Here is a 13,222-nt window from a genome sequence, read left to right as displayed (position 1 = left end):
TGAATTGAATAAGCAGCTCTTCTCGACATTGGCTACACTGGGTCTCCTTCCACCATTCAAGCCAAGGGGAACCTCTCCCAGACCCTCCTGTCTCACCAAAGCAGGAATGGGATGTGAAGAAGTAGTCATGGACATGCCAAGGTCACACAGGGAGATCCGTGCACAAATACTCCTCCGTGCAACCTGAAAGCTCAATGGCTGGGCTGTGAGTGGTGGTTCGCGCCTGTAATCCTAGCCCTCTGGGAGGCCGAGGCAGGAGGATCACTTGAGCTCAGGAGTTCAAGACCAGCCTGAACAAGAGCGAGACTCTGTCTCTACTAAAAATAGAAAAATTAGCTGGGCATTGTGGCGCGTGCCTGTAGTACGAGCTACTCGGGAGGCTGAGGCAGGAGGATCCCTCGAGCCCAGGTGTTTGAGGTTGCTGTGAGCTACGAAGACGCTACTGCACCGTAGCCTGAGCAACAGGATGAGATTCTGTCTCAAAACAACAACAACAACAAAAAACCTCAATGGTAATGAATGAACAAGGCTATTCCAAGCCATCTTAGAAGTTGCAAAGTGGATTCTCACTATGCAGAGCAAGCCAACAAGCCTACCAGAGACCCAGGTCTTGAATTATCTGTGTATAGCTTCCTGCCTAGAGGAAGAGTGGTAGTTTTCTAAGGCTGCCATAACAAATTACCACAAAGTAAGTGGCTTGAAACAACAGAAATGAATTCTCTCACAGTTGCGAGGGCCGCAAGTCTGAAATCAAGCTGTCAGTGGGGCCACACTCCCTCTGAAGGCTCTAGGGAGATTCTTCCTTGCCTACTCCAGCTTCCCACGGCCCCAGGGACCCCTTGGCTTGGAGCTGTATAACTCCAGTCTCTGCCTCCTTCTTCTCCCCTGTGTGTCTCTGTGTCTCAAATCTTTTCCTAACTTTCTCTTATAAGGACACTTGTCATTGGATTTAGGGTCTATCCTAAATCCAGGATAATCTCATCTTGAGATTGTTAACTAATTACATCTGCAAAGACCTCTTTTCCAAATAAGATCATAGTCACAGGTTCCAGGGCTGGGACTTGGATACATCTTTTTGAATACAATTATTCATATCATTGCAAAGAGGATTATTGACGTCAAAAACACAAGCCTTGTGATGGTTCGTTTTATGTGTCAACTGGACTGGGCCATGGGGGGGTGCCAAGATACTTGGTCAAACATTATTCTGGGTGGATCTGTGAGAGTGTTTGAGGATGAGCTTAACATTTGAATCAGTAGACTGAGTAAAGCAGATTGCCCTCTCTCATGTGGGTGGGCCTCGTCTAATCAGTCGAAGGCCTGAATAGGACAAAAAGGCTGCCCCTCCCTTGAGTAAGAGGGAAGTCCCCCTGCCTGACTGCTTGAGCTGCTGGGACATCAGTCTTTTCCTGCCTTCAGACTGGAACTGAAACATCAGTTCTGCTTGGGTCTCGAGGCTGCTGGCTTTCAGACTGGAACTTATACCATTGGCTCGCCTGGTTTTCAGGACTTTGAAGTTGGACTGGAACTACACTAACAGTTGCCATGGCTCTCCAGCTCAAGGACTGCAGATCTTGGGACTTCCCGGCCCCATAAATGCATAAACCAATTCCTTATAGTCTCTCTCTTTCTGTTTCTCTTTCCCTCTACCACCTCTCTCTCTCCCCTCTCTGCCCCCGCCACCCATGTGTGTGTGTGTGTGTGTGTGTGTGTGTGTGTGTGTGTGTGTGTGTGAGTGTGCGTGCATGCACACGCACGCGCGCGCACATGTGTCCTGGCCAAGCAGACTCCCTGAGGCAGGGTGGGCACCATGAGCCGGGGTGAAGTTTTTCCTGTGAAGTTTGTGCAAAAGCCATGGCTACCAAATCAGAACCTTTAGAGGGGCAGTAACAGGTATCTGAGAACAATTTCTAATCATTTACAACGTTTAATGAAATTAGTATTTTTCTCCTAAGAGGTCTTTCAAGGTAATTAAAATGTCAAGTTTATTTGCTTTTTAACTGGAATTATTAATATATTCAGCTCAGTGAGGAAACACTGATTTTTTTCACACTGACCAGAAAATTCTTACTGGCAGTTATATGTGTTTTCTGTTAATGAAAAAAAGAAGATAAATTATTCTTTAACATACTCAGTTTAGCAGTCATAAATATTTCAAAACGTGGGCTGCATGCGAAAGAAGCAAAGTATCAATGGCATTTCTGCTCTATCCATCACCTTCAAATCAAGTTAGCTCATCAGAAATTTGAAGACATGATTTTGTAGTAAACCCTCGCTAAACCACAGATGAACATTACATACCTAGTTTCTATCCAGAACCAGTTTAAGCAAAAACATTCCAGTGCCTTACGTGAGTTCATTACTGAAAACATAATCCCTTACGTTGTTCATGTCCTTTACATAATAATTATGCTTTAGCAACAGGAAAGAGTGCCTCCTCTGACAAAACAGATGCTGATTTCTATAGAGAATGTGAACCATAGACCTTTCTGCCTTGGCTACCAGGAAGCTCAAAATGAAATTTTGTCTCACTTACAACAATCACCTTTATTTTGAATTTCTACTATCATTATTTCCTCTCCCCTTTCCTACTCCCCCCTCAATTACGTGATTCTTTTTTTATTTGTCCTTTTTTAAAACGATCCATTTCTCTCCATTCTTTTGGTTGTAATCCATCCCAAGTCCCATTTTGGGAAATAGAGTGAGACATGAATCAAACAACCCCAGGTTCCTGGGGGCACAGCCAACAGCAGAACTCAAGTTCTCCCCTTGTCACACCTGCTGTCTTGCCCTTGAAACGGGTGCCTTCAAGCTGTCCCTCCTGCACGGAGGGGCCCGAGCAGTCTCCTTGCCGGCTTTCCCAGTGACTGCCCGTGGACCTCGCACATGGAGACATCCTGTTAAAGGACGCCCCAAGGACCCATGCTCAAGGAAACAGAAATCCCCCAGCACACAGTCCAAAGGCCATCTGTTCCTTCCTCTCCACAGATCCCGTGTCTGGACCTCTGGCTGCCTTACCAGAGTTAAGGGACTGGGCCCATCTCCCCCAGCGCTGCAGACGCTGGCTGCGAAGGGAGAGGAAAGGGAAGAGCAGGAAGGAGCAGCCCCAGTGTGGCGCCAACTGTGCTGCCCTACGTGCATCGCTGTGAACAGCAGCAGCAGCAGGAATAACAGCGGTTATCATGTATCGCATGAGCCTCTTTGCAAGGCATTCTACGTACATCATCGCCACTCCTCACAGGAGCCCCCGGCAACATTTATCGCTCCTGTTTTGGATATGTGTGGAGCTCTGAGCCTGCTTTCCTAAAAAGGTATGACTTGCTGGAAGTTAACAGCATCTCCTTGCGTGCAAAGGGCTCATAAGCTAAAGTCCTTACAGACTCCTAGGGACAGCAAACGAGACCCCTGCAGTGTCAGTCATTCGATTAATTATAGCTACGAAAGCTCTGAAAAGTTGGACAAAAATGACTTTTACCCATCCTAAGCATGTCACTTCTTGACAATTTAATGGGCTCTGGATGGATTAACATGATTTCATTGACAAGAAAGTCCTCCCTATAGCCTCGGATATCAACTCCTCAACCATTCCCAGCTTTGTCATGGGAAGTAAGTGACCATAAGGGGTGAGGAAAAGGGTGTTCTTTCATACACGTAAAAAAGTGAATGAGAAATAAACATGGATGTCAACCCCGATCTGGAGAGCCACCTTGGTGACGAGCCGACATGAGAAAGCACCTGCTCCCAAACCCCCATGTCGAACCCTCTCAGGCTGCCGGGGCCGAAGGCCAGGCCTCCCCACCCTCTCCTGTGCACGGATGCTGAGGGTCCCTCACAAAATGCTGGCTCTTCTGTTGTTGTTTCTGGAAAACAAATGCTTCCTTCCAAGATTCCCCCTCCCAGTTAATATCTGTGCTCAGGACTCTGAGTCCCTGGACGCATTACGATGGATTTGTCCAGGTTTGAGATCTCGATTTCGTGATTTCCTCCCCATCTTCCTGGTCTCCCCGGACCCTGCCGAGTTATGCTCCAAGCCTCCACCGGCCTGAAGGACACTCAACTGATCCCACGCCATGCGCCGTTCTTCCTCCACGTTCCCCCGCCACAGGATGTGGCTCTCTGCAAATGCGTTTTTTTTTTTCTTATTTCAGTCACTTCCCAAAGCCATTTAAAAAAGGGAGAAATGCTACCAGGCCTGACGCTAGCCCTCCACAGACTGCCTGCACTGTCCTTCGCTCTCCACACTGCTCTCTCACCCACAGCCCTGCCCCCGGGATCAGAGAGGCAGACTAACTTTTACAAACACATGCATCCTGCACAGCATACTGAGTTATACTCGCCTCGCCTGCGTGTAACACCTGTGAGAGGTCAACCACAAGCCACTGCATTCTCTGAATACAGGGAGGACACAGGGCCACAGGGCTGAAGCCACAGAAGGATGCCAGAACAGTCCATCTGAGTGGAGTCTGGGACTCAGAAACTTTGGGAAGAAAGTTCTCCCCGTTATATCTGCAGACTTGTAGGGTCAACCACAGGGTTTTGCCTCCCCCCACTTCCTAACCCCCAGTGCTGACACACAGAATCCATGCTGTGCCAACCAGTCGCTACTTGTCACGGTATCCAACCGCTGCCTTGGTGTCTGGGGATGTGCACTGCTCTGGTCCTGCCCTGTGACTGTCCGCTCCCTGAGGGCGCGGGTTGTTTGCACCCTCTGTGTCTCTCCAGAGTCCTTCCTGTAGGGGAGCTCCGTCAGTGTGGGCTGCCGATTTGGTCAGGAAGGAAGTTGATTGGGGGACCAAGAATTGAGATTACACATAAAAATATTTGAGAAAGCAAACACAATAACAAACCCCTGCATATCCACAACACTGGTTAAGAACTAGATTCCTACAACAGCCTTCTAAGAAAAATGGGGCAGGGATTATCATGCCCATATCATAGATGAGGAAACTGAGGCTCTGAAAGATGGGGTGACATCCCAAATCACACAGCAAGGAAGTGCAGAACCAAGGCTACAGGTCTGTGCTGCTGAGGACTCACCTAGTACAGTTTCTACTGCCCTGTGGTGGCCTAATGAAAAGGGAGGGGAAACCAGAGCCGGCTGCTTTATAGTACGTCCTCGCCCGGATCGACTCATCTGCAAACGCAAGTGCGGGTGCCACCTAAACTACAGACGGCGAGTTCCAAAGAGCTAATGTCTAGGGACACTGAAACTCCGAGGGCAGATATGTCACTCTGCAAAATTATGCTGTAAATGCGTGAGCCTGTGAAAAAAGCAGAGACCAGAGGGAGCAGAGGCAGAGGATGCGTCTGGGAATGAGGAGGGGGAGGTGGCAGAGAAACGAGAGGGCGGAGGCGTGGCAGGGTGTACAGAGACAGAGAGGGAGGTAGCACGAGGCACCGGAGCGGGCGGTGGGAGGGAGAGAGAAGAGAAGGAAGAGCCTGGGAGAGAAAGAAGAATGGGAAGGAGAGCACAGAAGACCAGCAGGCGAGGGAGGGTGGAAGGAAGACACGCAGGTTTCCCACCAAAAGGACCATCCCAGGGGACTGAAACACCAGCATGGGCATTAGAGTTTGCTCACCTCCTTTCCAAGCATCAGCAGCAAAGATTAAGACATAGGAAACAAGATACAAATAGAGTAAGGTTACGAGAACGTTCGATACTCAGATAACCCAGACAGAAAGGAGAAGACTACATTGGAGTGAGAGGGAACATAGAGGAAAGAGAAGGGAAAGGGTCGGCCAGGTTAGGACCCCACCGGTGGAAGCAGAAGCCTCCCCCTAAAACTGAGACTCGGGCCCTGTTGCCAGGAGACCTGGAGAGCATCAGTCGAGGAAGAGGAGGGGCCCAGAACAAAGACGGGGCCTGCACTTGAGGGTGGCGGTGTTAAGGATGAGAAGACTAAAGCTAGTAGACAGGACACAGCGGCGCGACCGGAGGGGAAGATCACAGTGTGGTCCCTGTGAAACCAGGGGCGGCAGGCATGCGCTCCCCCAAATTTACCTTTCATTGGCAAAGCGTTTGTAGCTAATATTTATATCTGTTTAATAAGCCTTTGTCCACCTGCCATGGAGTTATTGTTCATCTTAATATTAATAAATCTGCAAGAAGAGAGCCCATAGACTATTCTTCTTGAGTGAGGGAGTCATGATGGCATCACTCACGTGCTGGTATTTGCTGAGTGATTTTTGATGGCGACAATAGGTCTGCTGGTAGTGAAGATGATGTTAGCATAGCCAACCACGTAAACCAAAATGGTCTTGCTGAGTGTAGCAATGCTGCCGACAGTGGGCGTGGTGACGAGAAGACAGGTGGTAACAGTGGTAGCACAGAAGGCAACAGACACGGGGTTCTGCTAACGGTGGGGAGGGTGGGAATTATGACAAGGTACTTGCAACGATCAAGACTGATCTCTGAAAAGGTAGGTCACCGCTTGTGCAACCACACCATGGATGTGCGTGTGCTTGTGTGCGGGGGAGAGAGAGACAGAGGCATAGTCAGAGACAGAGAGACCATCCTCAGACAACCCATGTTTAAACTAGAGTACTGTCTGTCCCGGGACCCTCCCTAAGAGACATCTCAGATGGTGGACGTCAATAGCCACTCCTTTCCCCCAAAATACCTAATAGAAAAAGGATGGGGAATCTGCGAGCACACGCCTCTTTTTTCTTTGGAGCTACTTGCTAGATTTTATTACACAAAGGACATGTCACCTAGGAATTCCCTAGGTAGATTTTTAAATTATATAGAGACTATCCTGAATGAAAACTACCTCAAACTCCATCTAACCTGTGTGGTTGTCAACTCAGATGTGCATCGGAACTTTCCGGGGATTTTTTTTTCCCCACAACACGGATACAGAATCTCATTTCACAGCAACCAATCCAGTCAAAATCCCAGAGGTGGGAAACTGGCATAATATTTTGAAAATACTCCCCGGATGATTTTAACCAACTCGCATGATTAAAATCTTCTGTTTTACAGAATAGACAAGTGAAACCCACCATGACACAGTATTCAGTGGTGGAACAGGCATCTCATAGGAAGTTTGGTGCTATTTTCCCGTAAGCTGCTGACTCAATCGGCGCGGCTTACTGCCGGCTCTCGTTGTTATATTCACTCTAAAGAAATGCCCGGCCATATTAGGACCCCAAGAAGAGGCAGAAAGAGGGTGTAACAGAAAAACGAAGACACCAGATGGACAATGTTTGGCTTCTCAGGGAGCACAACCCAGGCTCAGAGGTGGGAGGCTCTCTCTCCCCACCCCAGCTCTTCCCTGTGCCCCCCACACCGTGGGTCCCTGGGGAGGCCAGTGTGATTTCAATTCCACGGAACCCACATCCCACCTGGCCCTCTTCCCAAACTGTTTGCATCCATCCAGCCCTCAGGAGGCCCAGAACCCAGGAGAAACATGCTCATACTTTCTTGGTGGGAACTTTGATCTTCAAGAATTCTGCCTCTCGGGCCAGCACCTGCCACGGGGCGTGTATCCGGACGAAGATGGAGCCCTGGCTTTTATTCTGCAAGGCACAAAGAAAGGAAAAAATGGAAACACTTGTAAGGACATAGCTTAAATTCCTGGCTCCCCAACTCTCCCAGACTAGAAGCCTGGACCTTCAGTTTCCGGGTTTTGTTCTCTTTAAACTTCACCAGGGACCAGGCCCCTCCCACTCATAACCAGTTCCTTAGTTCTCTTCCAGAAATGCCCTCATCAAAAACTGTAGGACAGTTGTTCCCAAAGTGTGGTCCCTAGAAGTGTGATGTGGCTTCAGAGGAAAAAAAAAAAGAGTTAAAACAATTCTGTTCACAGATTTGAAATGTAATCAGTCATAATGTTCCCAGAAATCCCATTACATTCAATAACAGCTGCTGGCATGCCGTGAGCAGCCCGCAATTTGTCTCCATTCCCGTGTTTTCATCGTTCACCGTTCAAGTTTGCGTTCTGCTACTGTGCTGCGTTACAGCCCCACATCACAAAAGTGGCCCACCTAAGCCTAAAAGTAATGACATAATAGTGCAATCAACACAACTCAAAGTAATATCATAAACATAAATCATGAACAGGGCTCCAGTGTGAATACAGAATACGAATTTATGTCCCAGGACAAGTGACAGTGTTGTATGTTGATTTCACTAGAAAAGAAAAAGTAGTTATGAGTATTTGAAAATTAGGTTTTATCAATTCAGCAACTCATTTGGCCCTGGTGACCATTATAAATATTTGTCAGATTATGAGAGGGAGCCAGCCTCATCTCCACATAAAAGCTCCTTTTTTTTTTCTGTTTTCAGAACAAGCACACACAGGGAAGAGAAATACTTTCTGACATTAATTTAATTGATGTAATTAATTTAGTTTGATTTGTCATTAAAGAAAGAGAACCAAAACCAAGTAGGAAAAACTGACAAAAGTCCCATTATTGCCAAGCAGCTTCTAAAACTACCTGCAAAATTAATCACAAACATTGTGTTTAAACCTCTTCGTTGCGTTCAGAAAGTGGGGCAAGCGGACAGCACAATCCTTCATCAAATATTCCCTCTCATCTCGGTCCATGTTGAAGACAGCAGTGAAAACCATCAATTCACAGCCTGGTCAGGAGCAAATGGAGACCACTTCCCCACTGAAGGTGCTCACATGTGTTTTTGAAATGACGAATTTAAAAAAGATATTTCAGGGTGCTCATAATGCAAATGAAGACTATTTCTATGATTTTTAAATGGCAATTTCACAATATATTCAGTAATTCACATGTCCAGAACCTAACCCCACTTCAGGGATGAAAGTTCATGACTTTTAAGGTAGAAGAGTGAAGAATAAACCAGGATTTCATAAGAAGATTGAACTGTGCTATGAAAGGCTTGGATAGTCTAGAGTTTTAAAATACCTAAAAATAATAAAAATACCCACAATGCACATTTATTGAGTGTGTATTATGTGCCAGAACTGAGCTAGGTGGTCACATGCTTTGGCTCACACAATATTCACAACCGTGCTGCAAGGTGGGTACTCTCTCTCTCTATTCTACAGTTGAGGAAACCAAGGCGGGAAAAATTTAAACGATTTTCCCAAAGTTACACAGAGTGTGATAAAAATCGTTTTCAAATCCAGACAGTTTTTGTTCCACCTGATGGTTTTCTCGTCTCGTTGGAGACAGACGTGACCTGTCACTGGGCATAGTTAAGAACCACACCCAAGGGCTGTAACAGAACACAAAAGATGTGTTTTTTAGACTACAATCAAGTCAAAGGGTCAATAAGGAATCTATGTGGCAGCCCTAAGAAGAAACACTCAGCCTTCGGCTTTCAAGTGTGGCGCAGTTCTGGTAAAATACTGAAAGTGGCCTTCAGTGGGAAACTGGGAGCCAATTTCCACATCCGTCTTTGGTTGGAATATCCAGGACTACTAGACAGAGTCATCGATCACTCGCTGCCACTTTTACTGTAATTTAAGCTTTTCTAATTTAGTGAAAATAAGGGTAAGGAAAGAAACCACCTGTGGAAGCTGGCCTTCCGTCACGGCCACAGAAATGATGTTTTTGGTGAAAGATGGCAAACGGTATCATCCCTCTCACTAAGAGGAGATCATGACTATTACCAATGTTAATATATCATCCTTTGTGTATATTTTTTAATTGCGATGAATGCCTTTTTAACTTTCTCTAGAGTTGGTGGCTCGAGTGTGTGCCAAATGTCAGTTAAGTGGGTGTAGATGTTCTAAGTTTGAGGAAGGGTTGGAAGGGCAAAGGTCAAATTCCAAGGCCTCGGTGGCAGACTGCTAGCTGTCCCCTGACAGCTGTTCTCATGCTCTTCATTTTTAACCAAGCACACGGCCATCCAAAATCAAGACCACATCTCCTTTGCAGTGAAGTATTTCCATAATAGGAGTTTCTGGCCAATGTACCAGTGTCTGGTAACCTTCCTCAGACACAGCAAGTAGGTGTCTTTTGTCCCTCCATTTTCTTCCGTCCCCCTAATCTGCTGCCTGGAACATGGCTATAAGCATTTTAGACCTTGAGGTCAAAGTCGTGAAATAGCCGTGAGTCCAGACAGAAGCTGGGTCTGACTCTGTGGAATGTCATAGCAGCCCTGGGCTGCCTCTTGGATTTTTATGTGAAAGATAAAATTCTACTTTCTGTAACTATTGTGATTTTAGAGGCTCCTTCAATTGCAGCCTAATCTTATACTAACGAATGCAAAATTGCTTCCCAGTATGGGGACATTAATTTTTTCCAGCAAAGCATGCTGCTTCTCTGTTTTCTCCTCAAATGGAACTTGTTTTGAACAAAAATAAAAGCAGGAATGCAGTTTTGTGGTGGTAACATCTAGTCATCATGTTCCTTTCATCCCATGCAATATTGTTACCTTCTCATAAAAAGAAAAACATACCAGCTTATGTGAAATATTATCCGGTGTGACTAGTTATGTCTCCCAGAGAAAAAAAAAATCCTTGACAACCCCTGAGCAAACCATTACCAAATGCAGAAGCTCTTTTTACAAACCTAGGAATCTAAAGTTGGAGGTTAACATGTATCAAGTTTAACATACATTGAACACTAGGATTACAGGCAGGTGCAGTGGTTCACTTTGGGAGGCAGAGGTGGGAGGATCACTTGAGGCCAGGAGTTTGAGACCAGCCTGAGCAACATACAAAAAAGAGACCCTCTACAAAAAATAGAAAAATTACCCAGGAGGAGTGGCATGTGCCTCTAGTCTCAGCTACTCGGGAGGCTGAGGCAGGAGGACCACTTGAGCCCAGGAGTTCAAGGTTACAGTGAGCTATGATGACACCACTGCCCTCCAGCCCAGGCAAGAGACCAAGACCTTGTTTCAACAACAAGAACAACAACAACAAATAGTTTCTTGGTCCTCTAGTTCCATTCGATATCCATTCTGCCCTGTTTTTGTATTTGGATTATTTCAGTCATAGTAACAGGGTGGAAAAAGAGCTTGGGGCTTCCAAATCAGACAGATTAAGATTTAAATCCTGTCTGAGTTATTGTGAATAGTGCTACAATAAAAATGGGAGTGCAGGTATCCCTTTTGACACAGTTTGGATATCTGGTCTCTCCAAATCTCATGTTGAAATTTGATCCCTGGTGCTGGAGGGGAGTTCTGGTGGGAAATGTTTGGGTCATGGAAGCAGATCCCTCATGAATGGCTTGGTGTCCTCCCCACCATAGTGAGTGAGTTCTCCCTTTACTAGTTCATTGAGAGCTGGTTTTTAAAGGAGCTTGGTAACACCTCCTCTCTCTCTTTTTCCTTCTCTCACCATGCGACATGCCTGCTCCTCCTCTGCTCTCCACCTCGATTGGAGGCTCCCTGAAACCCTCACCAGAAGCAGATGCTGGCACAATGTTTCTTGTACAGTCTACAGAACCATGAGTCAAATAAACCTCTCTTCTTTATAAATTACGCAGCCTCAGGTATTTCCTTTACAGCAATGCAAAACAGACTAATACACCTTTAATATACTGATTTCCTTTCCTTTGGATAAGTACCCAGTAGCGGGATCGCTGAATCATATGGTAGTTCTATTTTTAATTTTTTAAGAACTTCCATTGTGTTTTCCAAAGTGGCTGTACTAGTTTATCATGCATTCCCACCAACAGTGCACAAGAGTTCCTTTATCCCTGCATCCTCATCGGCACGTTATTTTTTGCCTTTTTGATAATAGTCATTCTAACCAGGGTAAGATGATATCTCACTGTGGTTTGTGATCTGCATGTCTCTGATGATTAGTGATGTGAGCATTTTTTCATATACCTGTTAGCCATTTGTATGTCTTCTTTGGAGAAATGTCTATTCAGATCCTGTGCCCACTTTTTAATTGGATTATTTGGTTTTTTGCTGTTGAAGAGTCAACCTGAATGTCCACCAACAGATGAATGGACGAAGAAAGTGCAGTCTATATACACAATGGAATAGTACTCAGCCATAAACAAAGAATGAAATCCTGCCATTCACAGCAGCGTGGATAAGCCTGGAGGACATTATGTTCAGTGAAACAAGCCAGGCACAGAAAGATCAGTACTGCATGTTCTCCGTGTTCTCACTCATACGTGAAAGCTGAAAAGAATTCGAGCTCATGGAAGCAGAGAGTAGGATTGTGGGTATCAGAAGCTGGGAAGAATGGGGGAGGGGAGGGTGGGGAGAGGCTGTTAATGGATACACAATCACGGCTAGACACGAGGAATGAGTTCTGGTGTTCTACAGCACTGTAGGGTGAATAAGGTTAACTATAATTTAGTGTATATTTTCAAAATTTGAAATTTGGAAAGTAGTGTTTTCTGACCTTGTCCTCAAATTCTGGAGATGCACCTTATTTCGAACCTGTGAATTACTTTAGGGTACAGGGGACATTTCGAAAATCCTGTAGATAATTTTTTAAGTGCAACACAGTAAAGGAACCAGGATTACTTATTCACGATTTGAATTTAATTTAATAAGAACCGGTTTTCCCCAGTGAGGACCAGCTGAGTGTGCAGCCCCGTGCTAGGTGCTTGAGGAATACAATTTTGAAAGTTCACAACACAAAGAAATGATACACATTTAAGGTGATGGATATGCTAATTACCCTGATTGGATCATTACACATGGTATACACATATCAAAATATCACACTGAATCCCATAAATATGTACATTACCTGTCAACTACAAATAAATGGAAAAAACATGTTTATGACAGCATCTGATAATAGCAAAATACTGAAAACAACCAAAATAAATTATGGAATGTGATTAGAATGGGGAAAAAATTATCTATAAATTGCCTCATAGTTTAGAGAGTCAAATAGAATCAGTATATCCCACTAGTTCTAGAATCTTCACCATCTGAAAATAAACATAGATCTATGCTTCAATTGTTTTTTAAAAAAAGACTTTACAGCTGTGGGATCTTGGGCAAGTCACTTAACCAAAGGTGCCTCAGTCTTCATCTGAGTAAGGAAGATGAGAAACACCGCAGGACTGCTGTGAGGATTAGGGATAAGTAGGGAAGTCCCCGCTAGCGTGCCTGGAACAGGGAACGTTCGATGACCGTCAGCCACTACTATGGAGATCAGCTCCGCTCGGATAAAATGACTGCTCCTGGACTGCAGGGACAGTGTCTGATACTTCTTTTGTATTCCTCAAGCACCTAGCACGGGGCTGCACACTCAGCTGGTCCTCACTGGGGAAAACCGGTTCTTATTAAATTAAATTCAAATCGTGAATAAGTCATCCTGGT

The 13,222-nt window shown here is 45.4% G+C and overlaps 1 protein-coding gene across 1 annotated transcript in view; it reads right to left on the bottom strand.

Moving 5' to 3' along the window:
- The window catches only part of ANO2 (anoctamin 2, calcium activated chloride channel), a 361,968-nt gene that overhangs the window by 268,807 nt on the left and 79,939 nt on the right, over positions 1–13,222 (bottom strand). Inside the window, exons 4-5 of the mRNA XM_012637807.1 lie at positions 7,420–7,518; positions 5,580–5,582 (exon numbers count right to left, since the gene is read on the bottom strand). Of these exons, the coding sequence (XP_012493261.1) occupies positions 5,580–5,582; positions 7,420–7,518 (102 nt within the window). The remainder of the gene's footprint in view (positions 1–5,579; positions 5,583–7,419; positions 7,519–13,222) is intronic.

Source organism: Propithecus coquereli, unplaced genomic scaffold (genome assembly GCF_000956105.1).
Source record: "Propithecus coquereli isolate 6110/MARCELLA unplaced genomic scaffold, Pcoq_1.0 Scaffold124, whole genome shotgun sequence".
Lineage (NCBI taxonomy): Eukaryota > Metazoa > Chordata > Mammalia > Primates > Indriidae > Propithecus > Propithecus coquereli.
Note: the sequence above shows the minus strand (reverse complement) of the source record. Positions and strands in the feature narration are given on the sequence as shown.